The sequence below is a fragment of the Lepisosteus oculatus genome, chromosome 28, assembly GCF_040954835.1.
Source record: "Lepisosteus oculatus isolate fLepOcu1 chromosome 28, fLepOcu1.hap2, whole genome shotgun sequence".
NCBI classification, from domain to species: Eukaryota; Metazoa; Chordata; class Actinopteri; order Semionotiformes; family Lepisosteidae; genus Lepisosteus; species Lepisosteus oculatus.
The window spans coordinates 3,855,232-3,881,808 of record NC_090723.1 but is presented as its reverse complement, the minus strand read 5'-3'; the positions used below and the strand labels follow the sequence as shown (position 1 = coordinate 3,881,808).

Here is a 26,577-nt window from a genome sequence, read left to right as displayed (position 1 = left end):
ATGGGAGACCTCCTGGGAAAGACTAAGGCTGCTGCTGGAAGAGGTGTTAGTGGGGCCAGCAGGGGGCGCTCACCCTGCGGCTCATGTGGGTCCTAATGCCCCAGTGTAGTGACGGGGACACTATACTGTAAACAGGTGCCGTCCTTCGGATGAGACGTAAAACTGAGGTCCTGACTCTCTGTGGTCATTAAAAATCCCAGGGCGTTTCTCGAAAAGAGTAGGGGTGTAACCCCAGCGTCCTGGCCAAATTTCCCATTGGCCTTTATCACTCATGGCCTCCTAACAATCCTCCTCTATAAATTGGCTTCATTACTCTGCTCTCCTCCCCACTGAGAGCTGGTGTGTGGTGAGCGTTCTGGTGCACTATGGCTGCCGTCGCATCATCCAGGTGGGGCTGCACACTGGTGGTGGTGGAGGGGAGTCCCCATGACCTGTAAAGCGCTTTGAGTGGAGTGTCCAGAAAAAGCGCTATATAAGTGTAAGTAATTATTATTATTAAATTATTATACAGTTGCAATGGGGAGTCGGGAGGATTTTCTTGACAGTTCCACACCCTTGATTAAACACCCTGAGGGTGAGATATGGGGGTCAGCATCTGCCCCACGGCCTTGTAGACTCCTCTCCCATGATCCTCCAGGGCTGGAGGGCAATTGTGTGCTTCTACAGCTGGCCAGGGTCTCGCCCAGCTGCAAAGGGCAAGAGGGGGCTGTGTGTGTGCGGGCCCGTTACCTGCTGATGCACCTCAGATAACAGGCCCCCAGACCACGTCTGTCTCCAGGTCTGTCTGGGCAGCAGGCAGCTTGGTGCATGAGGTGGATGTTTGATATTTGTGATTGATCCGGTACAGCAGATTTCTAGGAAAAGGAAGACCATGATCATATCGCAGCTCCCCGGCAGCAGTGCAGAAGAGCCTGACGCCTCCCTCCATCCCTTTCAGCAGGACAGGCCCTGCGATGGCTGCGGAGGCAGTGGTCGCGCGGCAGGGGCTTCAATTATTCATCAACCGGCTACCAATCGAAGGCCGATCAGGAGAAAAAGACTTGCATCTTCCTTCCTGAAGGCACATCAGTCTCCCTCTCCATAACCATCGCTCTCTCTCTCTCTACCTGGCCAAGCTCTATAAATAAGTAAGTAGCGGTTGCCAAGGCAACGTCTCCATGGAGAATTGGCAACCTGAAATCGTGCCTGTGAAAGGGAAGGGTGGGGCTGGGCTCTCACTACAGGCTGTGCTCGTCTCCCAGGTCCTCCGTTTAACTTCTCCTTCCTTCCTGCTGGGGCCTCAGTCCCCCCCCCCGCTGGGGAAAAGGGGGAGAAGACCATCGGGCTCTTCTTGACCCATTTGAACATCGAACCTTGACCTCTTCCGGTAGCTCTCCCAACCCCACTGCCCGCTCCACTCTTAAACTGTTCCCCGCACTTAAAACAAATCGCTTCAAAAAAAAAAAAGGAGAAGAAATAAAAGACTTTATTCAAATAACAAATGTATATAAAGACAAATTAGAAGGTTTCCAAAATGCTGTTTAAAATGGGATTTACAAACAGATTTTTGTACAAAATACAGACTTTAAATAGGTATGATTTATGTAAACGTAAGAGATTACAACAAAACTGGCCTCATCAGAAAGCTATACAATAATAATAAAAACATTCAACAGATTTGGCAAGAGGACATATTCCAGTACACCCAGCAGGACTAGTAGTCCTACACATGTATTCCCGGAGCTACATATAATTAAAAATGGGGCTGTCGGAGGTACAGAAAAGATCACGTATTAAATAAATATCCCTTTTTCAGTGTTCAGCTACACGTCTCCCTTAAAGGACTACAAGTTCCGACATGCACTGCAACACCACCGGTCCAGCCTCTGCTCAGGTCAATAGTTCGGGGTTTGAACAGGTCTACCCCCGCCCCCTTACCAACGAACACTGTGCAGAAATGCTCAAACCAAACGTTGCTTTTCTTAAAGACTAGCAGTTTGCCCGAGGTAGTCCTATAAGCAAAGATTTAAAATATACGCAAAAACGGAAGACAGATGCCTCCATACAACTTCCCAGGGCTGTCACGGTCTCAGTACAAACTGAAGTCACAAACCACCTTCACTTTAAAGTCGTTGGTGGTGCTGGTGGTGGGGAATTATAAACGCACGAATCGTCTTTTTTAACTCTCCACAACAGAGCCGGATCAGCGGCGCACGTAGGGGGGGTCTAACCGCGGCCACCGGCGCCCTCCAGTGGTCATTTTAAAGACAGCCCATCAACCCGATCAAAACCCAGCTCGCACCCAAAAACAGGACAGCTGCCCTTTCCAGGCGTGTCCGCGCCAAGCGCACGACGCTTACACGGCTCCGCTGGGTCACGGAGAACTAAAAACACGAGCATTGCTTTGCCCCACGTTTCTCGATTCCTACCCGTTTAACGTGAATAAACAGGGAAGTGAAGCACCCTCTCAGACAGGATGCAAGATCTGGATTTTATCTAAAATAAACATTGAACCATAGTAAAAATAACAGAATCCACATGTCCAGGCAAGACAAATAAGACATTAAAACACTTAGCAGAAGGTGAAGCAGGGGTTGGAAATGGTGCTGTTGTGTAGCTGTTCTGGGCTCCTGTCTCCACCGGAGTTTGAGTGGAGAAACGTCTCAGAGCAGGGGGTCGCCCACATCCATTTTTATAGATCGAAATGACTAAATGGAGGGATGTGAAACCCCATGAGACAGTTTGGTTTTTGGATGCAAAGACCAAGTCCCTGATTTGGACCAGAGCCTCAGCTATCCCCCTAACCTTAACACCGGGCTGATGTACTGAAGGAATCCAGTTGCACACAAGGCATTAACCTCAAGTGTGTTCCCTCTCCTGGTGCTGTTTCTCAAGTTGTCATTGAGGAAACAATGAAGACCCCCCCCCCCCTTACTCAGCAGGGACCCCCACATTGCCGGGTTTAAATCACAGTGAATCCGGATGTTTTGCATCCATTGTAACAAAGAAAGAATGGAAAATTATATTGCACTACAGCGCTGATGTGCAATCAGCTCAGACAGACACACTTTACATAAATAAAACTGAACAGAAGGGTACTGGAAGGTGCAGAAGTGTCCATATGCAGATTCCCATGTGTGCTGCAGTCTCTGGGACAGTTCAGATCAGTGCTGGGGAAGTTCCTTTCCTTTCCTAACTGCAACACTTTTTAAAGTTACTTGCAGTAGATTATGTTCATGTGGGTGAGGGGGGAGTTATTTTTAAAAGGAATCTTTTACAGTGATTCTCAGTGTCTCTGTAGTTAACATGCAAAACAATCCCTCTTAAAAGCAACTTAGCTCAAGTATTTTATTAAATTTTGCATTCATTTCTTTAAAAAAAAACTCCCCCCCCCCCAACATGAGTACTGAATGAAATATCTTCTACAGCGCACTGGGACAGCATTTTAACGTCACTTGAAAGTTTGCTCCACCTTCTTGGGGGAAATTTCAAACCAGATCAAATCAGAAGCCCATCCGTTTCTCTTCCCCCCGTCACTCAGATCTGCACCTTCTTCCTCTTGAAACTGCTTTACCAAACTCAGGGCAAAATTTAACCTTTGGAGCAACGGGTTGTGAAAAATCACCCAGTGGGCTTGCTGTAGCTTTTCTTACAAGACGGAGATGAAAGCCGAGGATTTTCAAAAGCTTGCGCACAGCAGACGCGGGGGGGTGTGAGAAATCTCCCCCAGCTGGAACGGAAAAAAAAATAGTATGAGACACTTTGCTCCCAAGATAAAACTCTCTGTAGGCCCAAGACACCCATAAATACCAGTCTGTAGCCTTCTGGCTTGGAATGAGGGCTTTAGATCACGAGACGCAGACTGTAGGAAACTGTATGGACTCACGGATGGAATAGTTCAGATGCTGAAGCCCCAGCTGCGAAAGACAGCCTCCAAATTGAAACACTTTGTTCAGGCGGTGTGGCAGGAGCTCTGCACAGCAAGGGGGCACTTCCGATGGGATTGCACCTTTTCCTTTCAAAACACTGGCGTCGCACCTTGCCGCAGGAGTTAAAAAAATATATAGATATTTACAGCCGAGGCATTTCCGACTGGCTCGGCATCCTTGCAGTGCAGCTCTGCATCGCCGGATGGAGCTTCCGAGTCGCTCTGCCCACCTGCTGCGACAGGGATGGCACAAGCAGTGGCACAGCACCGCCGAGCAAGAGCAGGTGGTATATACGGCCAGGATCCCTCAGCTCCGGGAGAAACCGGCACGCTTGCCAGGCACTCCTCCGATTCGGCATCTGCAGCACCTCAAACTGATGAGGGGCCCCGACCACTGGGCATGTCCACTGGGCATGTCACCTCCTGTGCAAATACAGGGGCTGCTGCTGCTGCCACAGAGCCCAGTTGTAAACCAGCTGGCCATCCTAAAGATGATGAACTCCTGACATTTTCAGGACACTCCACTCAAAGCGCTTTACAGGTAATGGGGACCCCCCCCCTCCACCAGTGCGTAGCCCCCACCTGGATGAGGCGATGGCACTGTGTGAGCAATGAAGGCTCAGCGGCTGATGTAACGCATGGCTTTCGGAGGACACGTCTTGCTCACAGCCCTGCCTCATTATCCGAGATCTCGATGCCCGCTCAGCTGAATTGCCCTCAATTAAATTCATACTCCAACACAGGGAGTTAAATTTGAGCCCTAATTGAATTTTAATTGAGGCCAATGTGGCTTCTTGATTGCAGTTAATGTGTCTGGGAGATATATGGGGGTGAACCACAGGAAAGGAATTAATGCAACCAGCATCCCCATTCGAAAGCTCAGATTCTGGATTACGGGCTCTCCAGAGCTGCTCGGGAATGACTCCATGCTTGAAAATTTGGGATTCTTTTTCCAAGTCTTGCCCATTTTCTATAACTGAAATAAGATCATGTGTAATGGCATACCGCATCAAAACTGACCCAGGGTTCTGATCTCTCTCATTCGGTAGCCAGTAAAACTACCTCCTCCCAGTCCAGCCCGCCCCTCACAAGGACCGCTGCGCCTCTGGCGCTTGAGATCCAAAGCCACTCGATCCCGATTTGACAGCCTGATTCAGAACAAACAGATCACAGCTGACACTGCAGGAAGGAGTGTCTTGCATGTCCATGTACAGGTCAGCTGCAGTATATAAAAAAAAAAGTCTGTACACTAAAAACAGGGATGTCCCAGAGATCACTAGAGTCCATCTCGACCAAGGTGCGAGCTCTCTCCCCAGAGGACTCTGCACGATCTCCGGCATTCAACGAGTAGGGGGAGCACAGGCTCTGGCAGCTGTACGTGTTCGAACAGCAGTATAAGGGAGCTCCGTCATGCATCCATGTAGCACAGCTATCGGTCGCTTTGTCTGTACAGCACAACCAAGGACAGTAACTACAGAATAGGCGAGAGATGCAAGACCCTAGGTGACCTGGCTCATGATCGATCTCTCCAGCTCCAGCTCCAGCCGTTCCCACGCCACATTAATACAGCTGTCCATGCAAGGTGTCACAGCTGCTGCTGAGAGCCGCCCTCCCCAGCCCCTGCCCACAGTGCCGCGGTACCTGCAGTGCGCTGGGCTGTGGCAGTGCTGGCGCGGGGGAGGGTGGGGTGGGGGGGGTCAGAGGGCCACGCGGGTGCAGTGGTGTTTGAGGCACACGGGCAGGATGCCGCGGTTGATCTGGTGAAACTCCACCAGCTGCAGGAGGTCGATGAAGAGCGTCACCCCATCGTCCATTGTGTAGTACCTGCGGCCCTCCTCTTCACACTGAGCAGAAAGACAGGCGGTTACGGCCACGCCCTGGGCAGCCGGAACACGGCAGACAAACGGGTCACAGCAGTCTAATGGAGCCAGACAGGAAGGTCACAGCCAACACAGAGGGAAACAGAGATTTAAATAGAAGTAAGGCACACAGACAACAGTGAGACAGTGGGGACACTGAAGCAAACAGCTGGGGCAATTAGACACCAACAAGGATACCAATAGGCAGCAGGGACAATGAGAGAGACTCACAGGGATGATAAGGTAGTGCTTGGTCTTCAGCTTGTAGCACAACGACAGGACAAAACAGCCGGCATGCTGTTGGCTATCCCTGATCAGAAACATCCTACGAACGGACAGAATGCGAGAAAAGGTGAGTAATTCACAGGGTACAGAGGGAGAGAAGCAGAGTCTCGGAAGAGCGGGTGGGAAGACTGGGTCACACGGAGCAGGATTGTTGTTTTTTTTTTTAAATGAAGACCTGATCAAAATTCTAAAAAGGTAGGGCTGCCTGCGATGCCGCCCGAGAGGAAACGGCAAGGGGTCAGTACACACAGGACAGAGAGAGAGGCAGAGCAGAAGAGCAGCAAGACGTAGTACACACTCACCCATCCACCAGGCCCTGCTCCTCGATCAGCTTCTGAGCCTCTCTCCGCGACACCCTGCCATGGAACCAGGGCTGAGCCTGGTGAATCACTGTGAGGAGAGAAAATTAAGGGCTACTCATACAGCACACCAGTTTTAAGATCAGGAAAATAAAAGTATCACTGTGACTAAAATCTCTTCCCTGATTTTTTTTTTTCCCCACTGGAAGCAAAATCTTTTCTGTGCTCTATTTACAGCTCTGGGTTTTGCATTGGCACTTAATTCAGGTATTTCAATAAGCATACAAGAACTAGAAGGCAAGCTGTGCGGGGGTGTCAGTGGTTAGTCAGCAGGGCCAGCCGGGCGAGAGGAGAGACTCACGGGTGTTTCTGGAGCTCGAGCAGGAGTTGGGAAGGCTGCAGCGAAGAGCAGTCTTCTTCTGAAGAAGAAAAAATCCAGATTAGTGCCCTGACCTCTAGTCTGTATGCAGTATAAGAGCAGTATATAGGACATGCATGCGATGGGCTAGCCCCCTAATTTCCACTGTATCCTTCTCTCTCCTTACTGCTGCTTTTACAGGCTGGGGAGACAGAGCACACTTAGCGGGACACTTGTGCTCCATCTCCAGCTCTCCACCTCCACCCTCCCCCTCCCTTTCCTCATCCCCCTCCTCACCCTCCAGGCCTGTCCCTCCTCCTGCTCGGCGCTCTGCGCTTCCCTGGGATTCTCGATGACGCGCCCCCCCGCCTTCCCCGAGAAATCCATGGCAACCAGAGAGGCCTCCGACACACACCGCTGGGGACGGAGAAAAAAACAGTGAAGCGTGGAGCAGGAAGGCCACTACAACCGAACAGTGTAATTGCACCTTGTCATGTAGGGAGAAAACACCAGCAGTGGATGTCCGCAGCTTGTTTTTTTTTCTTACACTTGCAAGCCTCTTGAGTTTTGAGAAGCGACTCAGATCCCTGCTTTATGCAGATCGTCAATAAATCCAGTCCCACCAGTGACCCAGGGCACCTGTCTGTGCTGTTGGTACATGCACAATATGGCTATGCGATAGAAGAAGCAAGTGTTTTAAAATACTCCCAGACACGTAGTGAGCAGGCCATGCTGGGGGGTCGGTAGAGGTAAATACATGCACCTAGCAAGCATGAATATCGGAGAATGAATGAAGTGGAGGGCCTGTCTACGGTGAGGATAGTGTGGGTGTGTGAAGTCAAAGGGGAAAAAAAGCTTAAATCACATGCAAATAAAATGCAAAAGCAACATTTCATTAATATTGTATTAGTATCTGGATACAGGAAACTTCCTTTGTTTGCTGAAAAAGGTTAAACAGTTATGCCCAGTAGTATGAACATACTGTATAGAGTTTTAGTTTAGATCTTACCATTGATATTTTATGCGACTGTGTGTGCACCTACAGTACATTAATACAGAACTCCTCCGTACCACATTCTAGCCTTAAGGCATTTGAATTGTGGTCGGCAGCTTGTACTGCTTTTATTTCTCACACAGCGCAAAAGACATTATTCAACGTTTATGTCAAATTTAAGATTGCTTATGTAGAAATAAAGGTTAAATTGACAAAATACCAGGAACTCCAAGTCAGATGGTTACTCCCATCTTGTTGGATATTGGCAAAAGCCCAACGTGTTATCCAATGAGGATTCCCAATCCCTCAGCCAGTGGGTAGATATGCATATACGGTATGCCTTTTGTCCATTAATACCCAACCGTGTTGACGATGGCAGGTTCCATTGGCATAAAGCTGCAGAGCAGATTTTGCTGCTGCTGTGGAGCTCAGGGGGGCCGGCCCGGCAGGTCTCACCTTGGCACTCTGACGCAGAGTGTTCTCCTGGTTGCACGTGGACAGAGACCGCTGGTAGTTACAGTGGAGCTGCTTGCCGTACTGCAAAACACACACTCTAGATTGGCATCGGGTGAAAAAGACCCGGCACATTAACACTCAAGACAAAAGATGGAGAAGGTGCAAGTAGGACTGTGGATTGATAGATCGCAACATTGCATGCTGTGAAGTCCCATATCCTTGCTGACAACTAAGCCAGACCTTGGGTTCACACTCTGAAGCATGCCTACCTTAGCCATGGGAACATTCACCCCCTATTCCTGCTCCCATTTTAAGTGCAACTGAAGTCACTGCACAGACAGAGGTCTGAGCAAAACTCACAGTAACTCCCCGCTGTTGTATGGCCCCCGAATAGGCCGGTGGACACTGGCAGCCCCCCGGCGTGAGCAGGCCACGTGCACAACGCTCACCTTAAACAGCCTGAAGGCGGTGGTCCAGCAGGTGCGCATCTGCTCACTCTCTGCACACAGCAGCTTCATATCCCGAGAGCGGGCGCGGTTCCGGCAGGGCTGCCAGGGCAGAGGACAGCGGGCATGTCAGCACGGTCCCCCCCAAGCAGGACACTGAGACAAGGGGGCTCCCATCCCCGTCCTGGGGGGCCCTCCCATGTCCACTGCTTTCTGTTCCAACCAAGCTCTACACTTAACCCAGTCTGGGACTCGAATAAGAAGCTTGATTGGAATCGTTCTCCTACCCAGAAACCTTAAGCGACAAGACGGTTAGGGAGCCTCCAAAAGAGTTCAGGAAGGAAGAACAGCTAAAGACTTCAAATCAATCCTATTATTGATCCTGCCAGTGCGAGAGCCCCTGTAGCAGGGCTAGAACCCCCCGCGCTCATGGGATCCAGCTACATCGAAAGCAGCCCCGCAAATGCACACAACAGGAATTTGGGATCATGCGCGGTCTTTAACACTAGAATAAAAAAAGGCAATTAAATATGTTTAACAGACTAAGAAAACTGTGGCATATAAAAGGTTACTTTCATACAAAACAAATCACTAAGCACTTTTAGATTGTTCTTGCAACTCCTGAATCAAACTGGTCTCCCCATGAACACTCAGGTTTGATCATTTTCTTAAAAGTATGAACAACTCCCACACTGACTGTGATCAAATCTTGCGAGTGTGCACGTTGCTCCTCAAAGCTTGCACGGTGGAAACCAGCCGACATGATCCGAGACCCTTACAGTGACCTTACACGAGTACATTTGGATCAGAATTTCTTTTTTTTTTTAAAAGATCTTTGTTTTGGATTTTTGTGGCATGCATATTTCTCCTGTTGTTATTTAATATTAATATTGCTTTGCTTTAATTCTGATGGCCCCCAGTTTAGCCTAAAAGGAAGACAAGCTTATTATTACAACCACCTGTACTTGGAGTATAAATCTTCAGTTTCTCAAGAGCCAAGTGTGTGAGCAGTTATGTGTAATAATTACGCAGTGTGCAATTAGGCAGGAACGCCGATGTAGGAGGAACTGTTCTTCACATGACATTTTCAAGTGGTGTTCTAGCCTCTCGTGCGAACCAGTCTACTTAAAAGGTTTCCCTTTAATTCAATTAGTGTAGGAATTTCTCCCTTCACCCAGTCTGCCGTTTTAAAATAATCCGTAATAAACAAAACTTGTGCATCAATATACAAATCGTGGATACATTTCAGATTCGTACGAAGGCGACAGAACAGACTCACTAAGTAATTCAATAAATGGCTCTGCCCACCACTTTGAGAGAAGTCAGCTTGGAAAAAAACAGCCTTGACTGCTTAGACGAGATACTGAATTTGTTTCTAAGATATACTCCTCCTTGAGCATGAAAAGCCCAAGCTGGAAAGGCTTAAATCAACTCCTGGGGCCAAATTCACTCCGTGGTGGAACTGCGTTTCAATGACTCCTGCCCTTCAGGAGTTTCACGCGGTCCAGCTGCTACTTGAGCAAAGTGCTTTTCAGTGCTCTACAGCACCTAGAGGGAAGCCCCCCAGGGGGACCAGACCCAGGCCACTGTACCTTAACGCAGAAAGTGAAGTCGGTGGGGGCGCTGTACAGCTTCCGGCCGTGAGTGACACCATAGATGTTGAGCTCTTCAAGATCAGCCACGTACTGCAGGTGCCGCGGCTCCTGACAGACAAGGGTTTGAAGAACATCTCCCAGTCAGGCACTCCCTGGCTTCAGCCATTACAGACCACTGCATTTTATACCAAACAACACAATCTTCCACCCGAGTTCAACTGAGCACACCAGAAGGAGAAACTTACAGGGATGGTAGAATAGAGAGTCTCACAGGCAGACACGAGTGTGCAAACTAGGCTTTATATCTTACAGGAACAGGTAAAGGTTTATTCTGTGCTGAAATGATAGAGACAACATTTTGGCTGTAGATCCTACTTCAGGTGTCTGAATCTTAAGAACGTTCCAAAGCCAAAAGTTGTCTTTTCGTTTCAGCATGGAATAAACATTTATATATTCCTTTGCAGCCTACACACGCTGACACAGCCACCTACTCACACTTGTTTATATCCGTTACCTACCTGAGAAACACTGTAAGTCACTGGCTTTCTTTGTGCTTCACCTGCTGAAATAGTATAAGCTACCATGCAGGCAGACAAAATGAATTTCACGTTTGCTGTAAGTTAATCAAATTCCGTCTTGTACCTAATGAAAGGCAACGTTGCTGCAGCTTCTAGCTGAAGATCATTGAGCTTAGTGCAGAACTTGCTACACATCCCTGAAGACAGGTTCTGCAACGTTTGCCTTTCTGAAGGTGCAGTTCTGTACACCTGAGGACCCCTGAGGATGTCCTGCCTGGTGCCTGACCTTGGAGGAACCCTTTGTGGAACAGTAGAGGCCAGACTTCCGCAGGAAGAAGTAGACTCTCTTCCAGGCCTTGCGCCCGGGCTCCCTGACCTGCAGAGGACCCTGGATCTCTGGACAGCTACCCGAGTTCAGCAGGTTCTGCAAGAAGAGTTGGAGATGCACGTGACTGCAGATTAATGTCCGGTATCACCCCTCCCCCTTCATCCTCCCTCTCCCGTATCCCCCTGACTCCACCCCACACCCAGAGCTCTCACCTGGATGAGCTCTGACGAGGTCATGCCCTTGTTCACATCTGTGCAGTCAGAAATCATGTTCTCTGGGAAGAAGAGCTGGAGAACAAGGGACACACAAGAAAACCATCATAAACGCATGAAAAAGGGTTGCAGGACAGGGCAGCATCACAGTTTATACCACCGACGGCCAGTCCTCATGCTAGAGGTTCAGTCTCCGGCAGGACTTTTTATGCATCTTTAAACCCTTAAATTCTGAAATCCTGAAAACAATGGTAACTATCAATTGCACACGGACAATTTCACTAATACCGGAATTAGACGTTTATGCAAGAGGAAAAACAAGCACAAGCTCCGATAGGGAGGCTGCCGTACCATGGGCTTCTTGAAGAACTCATACTTGGCGTAGTTCTTCCGGAAGAGCAGCTTGCTATCGCCCTCCAGAGGCCAGGTGGCCTGCACTTCCACCACTGTTTCATGGTCCTCCAGACAGCGCTCTGTGGAAGGATTGGGACAGCCATCAGTACACTGTGGGGGGCAGAATGAGCTCACACGACCACACACCTCCCCGGAGGACAGCCCTTCCCTCCTTTCACTTTTCCTATTCCCTTCCCTCCCATCTCGGACATTTTACGACTGGCCCCCTGTACGCACGCCTTCTGTGCTATCCTCTGCCCTACTTCATCTACAGCCCCAATGTTTCTTGTTCTCCTGAAAGCACTATCATGCCAACGTCGCAGATCTGAACTCCATACCCTGCCTCTCCCCTCCCCTCCCCTGCCGACGGTGCTGTGGCGCTGTCTCACCCAGCCCCAGGGAAGGGTGCAGCTCTATGAGGGCCCAGCTCTCCTGGTCAGTGCAGTGAGCCCTCTGGACAAGCAGGCTGCAGACGTCCCGAGCCGTGGTCGCCGCGGGAACCCAGAGAGACCGGCTCCTCCCGTCCTCGCCGAACACCTTCACCACCTAGAGGGACGCACAGACAGCGAGCTGGTCAGGTACGCCTGCGCCCTCGCAGCACCTGGTCAGACGTGCAAAATCTCCGCCAGTAAAGAGAAACCTAAGAAACCGAGCACAGGCCAATGCCAGCAAAACAAAGGCATGCAGAGACGCGCACATGCAGAGCGATATCCTCAATGCTATTCAAACGGGGTTTAAAGTAATTGGATCACAATAGCCCTTACAGACGCAAAAAATACCACAGGCACAGCGAAGGCACAAACAAGAGTAACCCGTGCCAACAAAGAGTCAGCTAACAAACGGAAAAATTTATTGCAACTCTTCTTAATCTCTTGCCTTCTAACTCTGCTTCCCACCCCCAGATGGAGGTTTGTGGTTTTGAAGGTAGTTTCTGTGGACACAGGGAGGAGTCGGCAGGTACCTGAACCAGGTAATTGTTCAGTATACGTGCAGCTGAAAGAGACGCAGGTTCAGCATGTGATTTCATTAAAGCAGGAGCCTCAGGAGACATACTGTATGGCAGATTCTCCCACTGCCCCAGTGTAAGGGTGTTAGACCTTTGGAGTACAAAACCATCTGCAGCCATGAGTATGCCCTCCCCACACCAAGGGCTAGCAGGCTGTCCACTAGTCCGAACTGCACAAGGGAATGGAGATTTTTGCTCGGGTTGTAGTCTTAATATTTCAGCTTCATGGCTCAATTGGATCACTTCCTATTGTGATCCCATTGGGATTTTCTGAAATAATGCCAGAAGAACTGCCCACTAAAAGCAATGTTAAGAAAAAGCATGGAGAAGGCCTGGTCTTCGCTAGGCCTTACTACACTGTGAACACTACTTGACTTCCTCTCTATACTGCTCTGTTTTCAGACATGTTTTGTCTAAATTGGTGGTTGGCACAGCAAATGACTCCCATGACAGCAGGGTCCTTTAAAACTCTTAGTGCTTCAAAGATGTATAAGAAATGGGGGCAATCACATTTATATTACCAACTGCAGAGAATTACTCCACATCGGGGAATGTTTTTTTTTCCAGCGTCTCAATCCCAGTGGGTGAAGTGCTATTACAATGCTCAGGTGAAATGAGCCTTCATTAACGAAACCTACAGGGTCACTTTCAAAACGCAGCCTGTTTTAAATCACCTAATGATGTTTTTATTAGGAGAAAATTCTGCCCTGGAACATAAAAATCAGGAAATATACCAGTCTATTTTCAAAAGCACCCTTCCTATGTGCTTTACCGCTAGAATATCCATCTTTTAATATTACCGCACTTCAAGAGAACCATAAACGTTCATCGCTCCTGAGGTGTGAACGTACTACACTGCTCTGCAAAAAACTTGTGCACAGTTCAGACTGCAGCAGCGCACGCGCAGATCCGAGCTCATTTGCTTCTCCTTTATAGAGCACCGATGCAAGGTTTATTAGCACAGTCGGAGATCCGAAAGAACCCGGCACACACTCAAACGTCATTCTGTGCAGGCGAGTATAAAGTTGTAGCCAGACAGGTCCCCCCCAAAGGACACCCAAAACTTTGGTTTAATAGTTCTTGAAAAGGGGTAAACTAAAGACGAACGCAGATCCAACACGCAGCCATTGTTTCTGAACATGGATGAGAGCGCGTGTGTCATGTTGCAGTTGCAGGTGTGCAGTGGATCTGCTCTAGCCGAGTGGAGTGCCGTGCAGCCTGGAAGAAGCTGAAACAGCCTGGGGCAGGAGGCTGGCTGCTGGCGCGCACACAACAGTGCCACTGACAGCTCGTCAAGAGGAGCACTTAATTACAGTGGAGCACAAAGCGCCTGTCTCTGGAGTGACAATGGCCCCAGGAGAAGGCATTCCAAGCGACGGCGCACACGACACGCCATCGCATACCAGAGCGCCACACCGCCGTCTGCACCTCCACAACTGTGTCAACAACCAAGGCGCTGCCAAGACCAGGGCATGCTGGGAAACGCACCGCTGAAAACACGGCCGGCAGCCCGTGACGAACACCATCACGTACGTCTGGGTTTCTCCCCATCTTTTTTTTAAAAAATCCCACGTTCCGGCTTGTTCCGAACAATGCTTGTTGAGGGAGAGCGCCGCTATAGAAACTGCATGAAAGAGCACTTAAAAGTGAGAAAAGGAGGTGCTTCGCTCAAAGGGCTGCAGGAGTATGGAGTGAGCTACCCCAGCCATGTTTCTGAAGCCAATCCAGTTGGTTCTTGAAAGAAGCAAAATGTAAGATCAATTAGCTCTTGACTGACATCTTGGCGTGCATTCCTATTCGGTGTGAAAACTCCTTCAATCTCACAAACGTGATTCCTAATCTGTGGTGGGGAACTGGCTGCTTGACCACAGCAGAAGATGGGTATTTGTCATCAACTCGTTTTGACATCAGAAAAGAGACCCGCTCACCGCAATCAATCTCACTTACATGTGTGTTGCCCGAAGGAGGCGTGCCCTTTCCCAGTGGTGTGCCAATCAGGATTGGGGAGTTGGAGGGACTACAGAGTTCTGGGAAGGGATTGGGTATTGAAGGCAATGATATGGTCTTTGACTCCTCCCCTTTGGATCTGGAAGAAGATTGATATATTTTCTGTAGTTCAACAACCAACAGCACAAAGCTGCTATTAAATAGGATTTCTTAGCTTGTAAAAGCAATATATACAGTACTAAAATAAACAATCTGAACGCACAGCATTAAGAACTCCGTAAGGACACGTACAGAGTAATTAGTGCTGACTGTAAAAAAGGGCCGTCCAATAACCTAATGTCTTAGTAACAGCACCTTGAGAGAAAACATTTCCACCTGAAAGGTGGGTATCACTTCTTTTGTTCAACCCATTGATACATAGCTGTGAATCCATAGTAGTACCTGCCGTTACTTATTCCGAGTGGCTGAGAGCGTTTCACAGTGGGGGGATTGGTGGTCTTGGGGCTGGGAAAGTCGTCTGTCTCGGGGCTCAGAGCACCACTGGGGTGAGCCTCCTGTCCATTCATCCCATCATCCCCCTGTCTGTCCATCTCCTTGCAGACTCCTCGTGGTGGCCCCTCGTTCTCCATAGCATCCTCTGTGGGCGATAGCAAAACCCCCAAGACATTTGGGCAGGTTCATTTTTACACTTGTGGATCACAGCCAGGCTTAGTTACTGATCTACTCTTACAATTTACCACCCTGAGCTGCGCTTATTGAGGAGCTTTCCACAGCTACTACTGTAGAGGCAGAGAAGACCATGGACAATATTCATGTCCGGTGTGCCTCTGTTCTGCCACTCTCCATATCTGATCACTGTTGCTCGCAGGCTCAGTCACATAGCTCCCTAGACAGTGAAAAGGCTGGGTCTCCTGCCACAGGGGAATACGACACTGTCTAGGCTTCTAGTAGGATGACATGACCTTCTGACACACACTGCTCATGCACCAAGACAGTGCAACACTCCCTGCTTAGGACTCCAGCAGTGCTTTCAAATTCAACCTGAAAACCTAATTTATTATTTACCCATGTGCAGCGTTAAACATTCAAAGAAGAAAGACTACATAGACGTCTGCACTCTTGCAGCACATCACTGGGAGTATCCTTCAGATGGCTGCTCATGACAAACATCTTGCACTCATCACAAACCTGCAACAGCAGCAGCAGCACAAGATCGACTGAGGATTTTCTACATTTAGCTACCCAGGAACGAGCCTGCCCTCTTGCACTTATAAAAGCACAATAATAAAATAACAAAACCAGTTTTTCAGCCTATCATGTTTGTGTGTGCGTGTTTCTGCGCACAAGCCTGTCATGCAATTGTCATATGTCTGCAGGGGAACATCTGTGTGTCAACAAGGGGTTGTGATTGTGTGGGCTGAAGTTAATACCTGCACTTTATTCCATATTAACAGGATGAAAACTCAGTTAATTGGCGATACCTCATTGATAAGCAGAATAAGATTCACCTTCACACCAACCAACAAAAACATGGTCAGTCCTGAAAAGAACTTCTGTTCCTTCCTTAATGCAGGTACAAAGTACCCTTTCTACAGACATACTGTAGCATTGGTTCCTAGACATTAAAGAAAAGTGTTGCAAAACTAAATTTGTCCTTTCTGTGTACAGTTTTCCATTAAGAGCAAACTAGATATATGTGATATGACTCGACACTCCAGGTTACAGCTCTAGACATATTGGCACCCTGGCTCGGAGTTATTCACTAATTATGTGCAATAAATAGTTTGCGCAGTTCTACCTACTTGACACTATTCTTGCATAGTGGTTGTTATGATGTTATGGCAGATTAGCTCAAGATCCCAAGACTGGGAGCAACAACAACATAACTTCATGCACATCTATCCTCTTGTTGGCAGTGAACTCCTTCAGAGATACAATAAGAGTGGTTGTTTGGGTGAAGGTCTCTCTCTCTCTCTGCACACTTCTGTTTGTCAGCGCGTGTTGTAGCTACGTGTGGGTGTGCATGTGTCCAGCTGTTTCTTGGATCGGCACGTGCTGCAGTGCATGCCTCAATCTTTTGTGTGAGCCAGTTAATGAAAGCACTTACGTTCCTTTTGTGCCTTTTCAAGTGGGCCGATTGCTGTTCTTGCTGTGCAAATGCAGTCGCCCTCCCAATTTCTCTCAGAGAAGCATTAAAGCACTTGGGAGGCAGAGAAAACAAGAGGTATCCTATGCTGGCAAGCTACCTAAAAACAGTGCACATACAATTTACAAGGCCTTTTTTATTCACCTGCTGCACTGGGCAGTGCCTCTAGCCCCTTCCAGCTGGGATAGGTTGTGTAGCCTCAACTATCCCCCAGTGTTACTGCACAGGAAACAACGTGCCGTTGCGCTAGACAAAGAATGTGAGCAGTTTGCATGGTCTTGAAACAAAACAAATTGCCTAGATTAGGTAAGCTAACGTGAGGCAATTGCTGTAATGCTTGGATGACAAGTTCCTGGAACTGGAGCAGGGTAGCCGAGAAGAGTATTATGCTTCCTGTCTCCACAAAGAGCCATTGTTCGTTCCAGACTGTGCTAACACTGCTGGGGACCAAGCCTGTTTTTTATACAGGCTCGTGTTTGAGAAGGTATGAGCCGCACGGGGCGACTTGCGAAACCTTGCGGCCTGAGCGTACCAAGGTCTCCCCAACGTGCAGTTTACAGGAGAAAGAAAAGCTAACAACCGCCCTCATCTATCGGCAGGGACCGAAGACGAGGGGGGGGCTTCGACAGTCACTGCCTTAGCTGTTCGCTACCCTGAACTATATGTGGTGACGTTTCTCTGCAGCCACTCGGTTCCATGAAACGGGCTGATCTGTCACCCACTATTAGAAACTTGTGCAAATAACACTTAGAGAGAAACCACAGGCCCAGCTGCTCAGACTGGTTATTACATTGCTTTAAACTAAATTCATTGACGTTATAGTAAAACCTACAAATTTCAAATTAAGCCTATTATCGGGAATTTTGTGAAAGTACTGCAAGTCGCCAAGTCGCAAGATCGCATTCGAGTTCCCTCGACCAGCGACACGGGCAGGCAGGGCTGAATCATAACGACTAACGTGACGTACGAGAGAATAAAACAGCAGGCATTTCACCACAAGAATCTTCCAACGTGATCTGCATGCAGGGTTAACAACCAAGTAGTATTTTTAGGCAAAACCATGATGAAATAGAAAACAATACTTCTGCTGGATTAAAAGAGATGTATTCACAAGCCTGGTTGTCTACAACTTCGTTCTGAATCACAGAACATGGCGCTGCACATACCTGGGACTTTCATCTGTTTTGGGATGTAAAGTGGAGGTTTTACAAGTCACTGTGTACATTTTAGTTTTATTGTGGTTTGAAATGTACTCAATGCTGATTCTTTCTAACCCCCAGATATGAAAAGAGCTTTGCAGCTCCCCTTTAACCTGCACCAAAAACTCTGCAGGGAATCTTTATCAGCAGCACCCATGACACATTCTAGATCCCAAACACACAACTTTTTAAAAGCGTGGGAAAGACGAAGCGATGGTGATGCTGTATAGAAGGGGACACTGCCGAGTAAGAAAACTAGGCAAGTACGCAAGGGAGGCAGAGTCTCAGGGAAGCTCTGCTTTTAAGGGGTCTTCTGTGAAACGTGTAGGGTTCAGAAAGCAGCCTGAACCACAGGCAGCAGTGACACAGCAAATCAAGGATTATCGGCACTCAGTGATTCACGTGAAGTGACCGACTGACCTTTTGAGTGACAGGACAGCTAGATGAGTAAGGCGATTGGTCAGATGCCCAACAAAAACACACCTTTTGGCTCACTGACCAGCAGGATCATCATCTCTCTCCCTTCTCAAACCATTCAGAAATCCAAAGGCTTCTTGCAGATGGTCGCAAGGTTCTTTGGACACCTGTAGCCTGCAACTCGTCTGAGTTTTTCCTGCCCATCTAAGAAGTCTTGTACCACAGCCAGGCCACACCACTGAAAACAACAGACGCAGCACTACCAAGACGGCTCACCTGAGCAGTGTCACAGTGGAGAATCAACAGGTCACAGCACAGCTTTGCAAGGGCAGAACAACATTAAACATGTCTCCCTTGCAGTTCTTACTCAAAAAGAGTAAGCTCCTTAATGTTAATGAATAAGGCACTACGCTGTTTTACTCTTGAATGCTATTGCAACATGTATGCATAAATGAAAGTATAGAACTTGTCACCATACACTAAGGAAGACCGAGCTCTAAACATTGGAGTCATCCTACCTTTTCTGCAGTTTTCACTCTGGAGCCCGACATTCACCTTGCCGGTCCATTATAAAAAAAGGAGGCGTTGAGAGAACTGCCCTGAAGCGCCCGGCACCTTGTTGCAGCAGAAACTGTAGGGCATGTTGCTCGTCACAGTCTGGACAGGTCTGCTGCGCTGCACTGGCACGAGCTGCTTTTCTCTAGACTCCGCTGCCGGAACACCACGTGCTTTCGGGAACAAATAGATACTAGGAGCAAATGGCATCTATTTTTAATTCTGCCCCGCTTCCCGAGATACACCAGCCTGTTATTGTTAATGTGTCATGAGCGCAATGATGACAACAGCACCAGTTTCAGCTTTCACCCCTGTCCTCAGGTTACCTCGATTTCACCAGGCCTCGCAGTGCCAGGGGGGGGTTCAGAGCGATTTCTCCCCATGCCTCACAGCACAACATGGAAGGTTGAGTGACCTTTGTCTGCTCTTTATAGCACCACGTGCACAGACCCCCCCAGTCTTCTCCATGCTCTGCCTGAACTTGATGGTCTTAACACTTGTGCTGACGTTATTCATACGCTATTTTTATTCCACAAATGTGATCCACGCATTGCCAGCGCTAAGCTCCCTCATGCTTCTGGTGCAGGGCTGCAGGGTGGTCCGTGTTCAGAGTGCTTTGAGGAGTAAACTACAAAAGCAGGGGCTGGAGCAATACGGACAAGGCAAAGGCACAACATCTCCTCCTCTGCCCTGTCACTGGCAAGCAGAACCAGCAGCCGTAGCCTCGGAGCACAAAGAGAGGTTTTTGTAAGTATAAAAGTGCATTTACCGACAACGAGTGTTAAAGTGTCTAGTGGCACTGGTCGTGGTTTCTGCTGGACAGCTGCCTTCAGGCACATCTCTCTGCACAGTCCAGCAATACAGCCTCATCACCCTTTGCTGCACTCTGCAGGGGGACCATCACAACTGCACTAACCTAAAGTGGACTGAAGAAACTGGGTTCCCCCCCCCAACTTATTACAGACTGCAACGAATTTACTCTTCCGCAGACATATATCAAAACCTCAACCACTCTTAACTAATTAACTTTCTTTAAAAATAAAAAGAACAACGAAGTGTTGCAGGATCTTCCAAAAAGGGTAATTTGTTTTCTCAGTCATAAAACAGCAAAAAATGCTTTCCATGTTACACTCTGGAATTTTCAGCAAACACAGCAGGCCCCCAAAAACCACCCCCACACAAGAGTATAAATTCACGCACGATATGATGACAATAGATTTCTACTGCTGGAATACTTTAATTTGCCTTAGGGAATTTCCTGCTAGTGTAGCAGCTTGTTACCCCAGTTAACACTGAGAAATCACCAGGAGACACCAAGATTACAGAAGCTTGTTTTTTTGTTTTAAGACTGCTTAACTTTATTTGTTCAGTAACTGAAACTTAATAATTACTGTGACAAAGAGCATTCTTTCCAGTCACTGAAGTGAGTAAGAATAATTTACTGGTAATTACTGGCATCAGTAATTTAATATTGTATTTACACTTCAGGTGCAAGGTTGACTTAAGGGAAATAATAGTTTTGCAACAGCAGAGGTGTTTTTTTAGTCATTTCTGTTTGCCGTCATCAGTACGTGCGATGAGCTCAGTTGTGTGGAATCGACAGCAGCTGTTGCTGTACAACCTGCTCTTTGTGTGGACATGAAACATGGCTTAGACTAAGACAATGCACTCTCACTCACCCCTGGCCACTGACTCACTATCAGCACGCCTCGCTGAAACTCCCAGCCTGCCTCATGCAGAAAACACTCCCTCCACACAACCTCAAGGACAGGGGTGGGCAACATTTCCTGGCTGGGGGACCCCTTCTCAAGAAACCCCTCTCAACATGTACCCCAAATTTGGTTTCAGGTTTATCTGCAAATAATGCTACTGTATGTTCTGGGGCTAAGGATCTGCACCTGTGGCTGGAAGGTTGCCGGTACGAACCCTGCAACCAGCAGAGGAATCCTACTCCGTTGGGGTTAAGGGCCTTGCTCAGGGGCCCAACTGCTCCAGGGGCGCCGTATAAACGGCTGACCCTGCACTCTGACCCCAAGCTTCTCTTTGTCTGTGTGTCTCATGGAGAGCAAGTTGGGGCAAAAAAAGACCAATTCCTACTTCAATAAATTGTATATGGCCAATAAAGTGATCTTATCTTATATTCAAAGATTCAGACTAACAGATCCACTTCTAATATAGTCAGAGAATATTAACAATTTTCAGACTTGGGGTGAAGAGATTCTCATGTCTTCTGGTTATCCTGTCCTTAGAAGGTCCAGAAATGTCCTTGCCAGATTCCACTCAAAGTGGTCAACCTGTTACGGCCCTCTGTAAGAACATAAGTTAGGTTACAAATGAGAGGGGTCCATCTTCCCTATCAAAATCATATGGCTGCGAATAGCTGATCTGAGGCACTCTACCAATTGGCTCTTAAAAGAAGCCAGAGTATCAGTATCAACACGTCTGGGTAGTTCATTCCCAACTCACACAACAATTTGTGTAACATAGTTTCTCCTGATCTGGTTTTAAAGCACAATGATGAGAACAGTCAGATCTAAAAAGTATGGATTTGAATACAGATTTACAATGTGCAGCTGTACGCACTCGTTTTCAGATGCAAGTGGGCTGCAGAATGAGGATGGAGAGCACAACGTTCAGAAAATGGACGAGCATGCAGCATGCAGCAGCAGGAAGAGTCGGGCGAGCGAGAGAGAGAGCAGCCCGGCTGGCTGGCCTAGCGCCTCGGCCCACTGACACATCGACTGCCCCCCATGTCACTCACGCAATGCGAGAGGAGCTAGACAGAGAGCTGGGAGATCAGACAACCATTGACCAGATGAGAAATCAGCTGTACACTAACTGAAGACACCTTCCACAGCACAGGAACCTGAAGAAATCAGACTGGGCCTCTGACCTATTTCGTGGGAGCAGACAAAATCCCAAGACTTATGCACGGTGTCTTCGTTTAAAAAAAAAAAAAAACAACGTAAACTGCACTTGTGCTTCAGGACAGTTAAAGTTCAAAGTTTCCTTTGAAGAAACCTGAAAGAAGAGCACATTTTCAAGGCCAAGGACTCGGGAAGCATCCGTTCCTTGGACAGCTGCGAGCTCTGGGCCTTCATCTTGGCACTCCGGCACGTGCCTTCCTTGGGGATCAAAAACACACACCTGTGTCGACAGCTTCGGCGCGCGCCACGGACCGGGATGAAAGCTCGCCCCCCCCTCAGCCTGCACCTCGAAAGCAGCGCCGAACACAAAGGGCACAACCTCGCTGCTCAAGGCAGGACTGAACGGGGACCCCTCTGGGGGCAGGTGAAGGCAGCACTTGAAGCAATGTCCCGTTTATGCAGGACGTTTTAACATTCGACGTTCCCTTAGGCGCCTGCAAGCACAACCGCGTGAAGACGGCCCGCTCACCGTGCGTTACGGAGCGGCCTTCCTCTTGCAGGAAGAAAAGAAACGTTACAGCGATGAGGCCCTTCTGCCCATCCAGCAAGGACAGCTGCGAGCAGGAGAGTGACACCGTGATTTCATCCATCTGCTTCTCCGAGCAGGCCAGGGTGTTCCCTCGAGCAAGAAGGATGGGCAGCTTGCTCAGGAACCCCACCATGCTTTCAGCAGAAGACATCTGTTCTCTGCTTCACAACGTTTCGCTTTGCCTCTTACCTTTACGCCCTTAATCGCTTCAAGTGCGCAGCCACCAACGGCTGGCATCTAATCACTTCTGCGTGCTTCCTCCCCAGAGTTCTCCCACTCGCTGCTCACGGATGGCCTGTTCTTAATCTTTCTGTCCCTTTCTGCTTTCAGAACAGCTCACTTCTGGTAGGTTCCACAAGCTCGTCTCTTCAGGCACACGAACATGCAAGCAACCGGGTAAAAAACCTCCTTCTGGATTGGTTTCCACCTTTTTATAGCTTTAAGTGGATTTCAAATTCAAAAGCCATCAAACAGTTGGAATTTTTATTTAACTTTTCCAATAGACGGGCCTCTCAAATCACTTTAAAACACTGCAATTAAACTTTGACAAAGAGGTACACCCCTACCTAAACTTGTCTGTTCTACTCTGATCAAGGATTTTTTTTTTGCATCAAGAGTTTGAATCTGTAGAGGCATGCTTTCACAGCGTGCATCTCTTCTCCGTACATCGACAAGCTACCGCTAAGGAAACAGCATGAAGGCTCCAAAAACACAGATTAAAGGAGAGAGAAAAAAAACGTCCACAACTCTAAGGATTAAAATACGAGTTTATCCCTGTGTGGAGCACTTCGAATCTAACACTTGACCGGTCGGTGCAGCCCTGAGTCATTGTAACCAAGGATTTAAAAGACAGCAGATCACCACAGAAGCCCGCAGTCAAAATGACACAGAAACGAGAAGAAAACAGCTAATTTGAAGCCAAGACGCGAGTAAAAAAAACGGATAGGATAGTACGCCATCTCAAGTTCTCATTGTCTCCTACAAGGAAGAAAGGAGATACGCTCTCTCGTCAGCTAACAGCATCTTACTGTCCCATTTAAAGCTCAAACACAGCCTAGCAGCAGCTGACGAACTCCCGTAACGTCCTAGAAAACAGAACCGAGAAACAACATACATGACGCACGTTTGTTCCCTCCGCTTTCAAGAACTTGAACTTACCCCGTGGAAAAACGTGAGAAAGGCTGCCGGAGCAGACGGTGGAAATAATAATTACCTACAACCGGGAGATCCTGTTCCTCACTCAACAACCGCCTGTCGCTCACACGGCCTCTCCCGCTGTCGTCACCGCTCAAGGGCGCTCCGGCCCTGGCGGGAGGAGCCCCGGATTTGAGCTCACCTGCAAGGTGAGCTGGGCCACTGCGCGCGCGCGCCCCCCCCCCGCGAGGACAGGTGGGGGTGCGCGCTCTCGGCACCGGACCCCGTCCCGGCCCCGGCGGCCGCCCGTAAGCGGGTCGTGATGTGGGGAGGGTGCTATCATCCGTGCGGGTTCATGGGCACACTTCCACTCCACTCCGGAAGTTTGACCAAGACGGTTTTTTCTAGTCAATTCTCAACCCTGGGAGTCGCTTTTCTTAAAAAAAAAAGAAAAGACAGCGCGTCCCTGTGGCGCACTAACTCTTCTAATTAAGAGCTCCCATTTTACTGTGATTTACCCGTCAGCTGCAGACGGTATCTCAGTAACATGAGGTGTGCGGCAGGTACTCTCGGGTCAGGACGCGATTGTGATTCGTATTACAACGTGAACGTTTAACTGCGCCCGGGATGAAAACAGACGAACTGCACTCCTGCAGAGGAAATTGTCTGTCCCGCAAACCGCGAACTCCCCGAGTCAGGAGACAGCAAGATTTATTTAATGCACGATTCCGCAGCTGAAGCCTTTTAAAATATATATATTAAATAACTCCTTTCAATAAGGTAGTGTCATCGTTTTAATTTGGAAGCCAACGATTTATTGTAAAGGAAAATAGTCTCACGACACGGTGCAGAAGAGATTGCTGTCTCACAAACCACAGCGATCTCGTCATTGATCATTCTTAGAGCATAACATGCACTCGGTAACTCCATGAATGAAGGTCTACATGACTTTCTGGTTATTGAGTGTAGAAGGAATACTCCTAAAGGCATTCTGTCGATGCAGGAACGCTTCCGGAACCAGTTTTTTTACGTGCTCGGTAACGCAGGAAAACGTTGTCCTACACTGGTATCCACAAGGACTGATCACTGTCTCTAGATGAGGCTGATTAACAGCTCCCAAAACTGCAGTCGGCAACAGGAGAGCAGACAGGACATCCCGTAATTTTCGTCCAGTGAGAGCCTGTAATATGAATACTGTTGTTGTTGTTTTTTTATCCAGGGCTACTTAAGTTCCAAATTGTAAACTGAAAGCAGTGCACTTTAAAATGTAGTGGGATTCTGAGTAAACAGCCAGTGACATTAAAATCAGTGATCAAATGTCTACGTTTAAAAAGACGATGCGTGTCAGGGTCACGATGGGCCCCAGAGGAGCCCACAGGTCTCCTCAGGTGTGGCAGGTTTTCACTGCGCGCTACTGCACTCGAGTTCCGCCGTTTGAAGACTTTGTCAGTAACATCAAAGGCTCTGTTAATGTCTTATCTTATATGATTATGCAGTCACAAAGACTGTCGATTGCTGTCGAAATCTCTCGATTTTCCTGAAATGTCCATGATCCGTTTATTAGACAGCCGACAGCATCGCTGCCTAGCGTTTTTTTTATATTAGCGAGCGAGAAACGACAAATATATATATTTTTTTAAATGTCTCGGTCAACAGAGACCGAATCGCTCGTGTAATTCAGGTTCTAGAGCAGGAGGCGACGCTGAACTCGCGACACGAAGCGCGAGTTACACCAGGCAGACGCGCTTGATAGATCAATTTGACCAAACCTCAAAGCTCAAACCTTGACCTGGTGAAATACCGATCAAAGAAATTCCAGTAGAGGGAGACAAAGCTACAGACACGTCCCGGGGGCTGTGCTCTTAACAACGGGGGGCATCATTCAGGGATCTGACAAAACGCCAAGGTCGATAGTATTAGCTGAATTTCCGAGATAGTTTTTTTTTTAATTCTATAAACGCACAAAATAAAGTCAATTCTGGACTAATGGATTTAAGAAACAGAAATAAAATAATTTAGATATCGAACAAAATCACAGGAAATACGACCAGAATTATTATTTTTTTAAGTTACGGGTTTTCAATCTAACACGTCACGCTATCCCCATGAAGACGTTACAGAATTAATGAACACCGTCCTGGCAGCCGATATACCTGACCAGCCTGTAGGCTGACACTGCTGCTCTTCCTGCACAGGTGCGGTCTCAGTGCAGACTCCAGATCTCCCGACAGTGCGGTCCTGTGTGGTCAGGCATTGAGGTGACGGCCCTGGCGCGGTGCTGTAAACCGGTCTTCCAGATCCTGATGTGTTTCTTACAGGTTGCCTTCAACGATGCCTGTAGAAACCGGCTGGTCTTCATTCAAACAGGGTACGCCCCCGTCGTCCTTGCGTTAATTAAAACTGCATCTTTTTTTACGGGTTTCTAAAGAAATCCCCTTGACACACGTTATGAGCATCACTGGAGTGGTTTTTTTTTTGTATCTGCACAGCATTGTTGCATTCAGACTCTCGTGTCAGCCTCTCAGTATCGAAGCATTTCTTGGATGAAATAAGGGACAAAACTTTGTTGTGGGGGGGGCGGGGCACTTAGAAAACTACTTAAGGCTTCACTATATCCAGAAATTTGTGACCCATGTGATCACTCAAATTAATCTGCATTCACATATAATTCCCAAATATCCATCTTCTCCCACTTCTTCCGATTCAGGGCTGTGGGGTTTGGTGGTGCCAGAGCCTATCCCGGCAAGCAGCAGGATGGCACACCAACCCACCACAGGGCACACGCACACACTCATGTCAGAGCTCTGGACTGTGAGGAAACACACGCACACGGAGAGAACAAATTCCGCACAGACGGCTCCCCAGGTCTGGAACTGAACCCAGGGCTTCAAGGCACCGATGCTGACCAGTGCCACCACACCTCCCACATGAAAGCCCCATCCTACAGGATCCAGACTGGCTCCCTGTGAAACTGCTAGCTCGCTAGCAAGAAATACAAAGCTAAATGACTTGAATGATACAACTGATTGTAATAGAGATCTCTTTATTATAGTGCATTTCTCAGATG

At 48.2% G+C, this 26,577-nt stretch overlaps 1 protein-coding gene and 1 long non-coding RNA gene across 10 annotated transcripts; one reads left to right on the top strand and one right to left on the bottom strand.

Annotated features, from left to right (window-relative positions):
• Positions 1 to 1,450: 1,450 nt before the first annotated feature.
• grb7 (growth factor receptor bound protein 7) lies at positions 1,451 to 23,667 on the bottom strand. 9 transcript variants are annotated; one of them, XR_001480199.2, is made up of 17 exons: positions 18,884 to 21,332; positions 18,432 to 18,603; positions 15,045 to 15,240; positions 14,604 to 14,742; positions 12,040 to 12,196; positions 11,609 to 11,730; positions 11,258 to 11,332; positions 11,004 to 11,141; positions 10,197 to 10,307; positions 8,608 to 8,706; positions 8,159 to 8,239; positions 7,006 to 7,125; positions 6,712 to 6,769; positions 6,354 to 6,441; positions 5,998 to 6,091; positions 5,549 to 5,751; positions 1,451 to 3,709 (listed from the first exon to the last, which is right to left on the bottom strand). XR_001480199.2 is itself a non-coding variant. In XM_069185793.1 (17 exons), exons 3-17 carry the CDS (start codon positions 18,460 to 18,462, stop codon positions 5,605 to 5,607), a joined length of 1,656 nt encoding a protein of 551 aa, XP_069041894.1. In that variant the 5' UTR covers positions 18,463 to 18,603; positions 18,884 to 19,093; positions 22,566 to 23,257; the 3' UTR covers positions 1,451 to 5,604. The 9 variants fall into 9 exon arrangements, 8 of the variants coding, with proteins under 8 accessions (XP_069041894.1, XP_015217419.1, XP_069041893.1 ...); XM_069185793.1 differs by adding an exon at positions 22,566 to 23,257 and having other exon boundaries at positions 1,451 to 5,751; positions 18,884 to 19,093; XM_015361933.2 differs by having other exon boundaries at positions 1,451 to 5,751; positions 6,712 to 6,766; positions 18,884 to 21,333.
• On the top strand, positions 23,636 to 26,577 carry LOC107079247 (uncharacterized). Its single transcript, XR_001480200.2, has 3 exons — positions 23,636 to 23,719; positions 25,706 to 25,878; positions 26,218 to 26,577. It is a non-coding gene; the product is annotated as an uncharacterized lncRNA (long non-coding RNA).

Excerpts from the sequence above, each read along its gene's own strand:
- grb7 (XM_069185793.1), bottom strand. The coding sequence starts at position 18,462 with ATGATGATCCTGCTGGTCAGTGAGCCAAAAG. Across the intron at positions 12,197-14,603 it reads CTCCTTCGGGCAACACACAT|GTGGTGAAGGTGTTCGGCGA; the intron begins GTAAGTGAGATT and ends GCGTCCCTCTAG. Across the intron at positions 11,333-11,608 it reads AGTTCTTCAAGAAGCCCATG|CTCTTCTTCCCAGAGAACAT; the intron begins GTACGGCAGCCT and ends CTTGTTCTCCAG.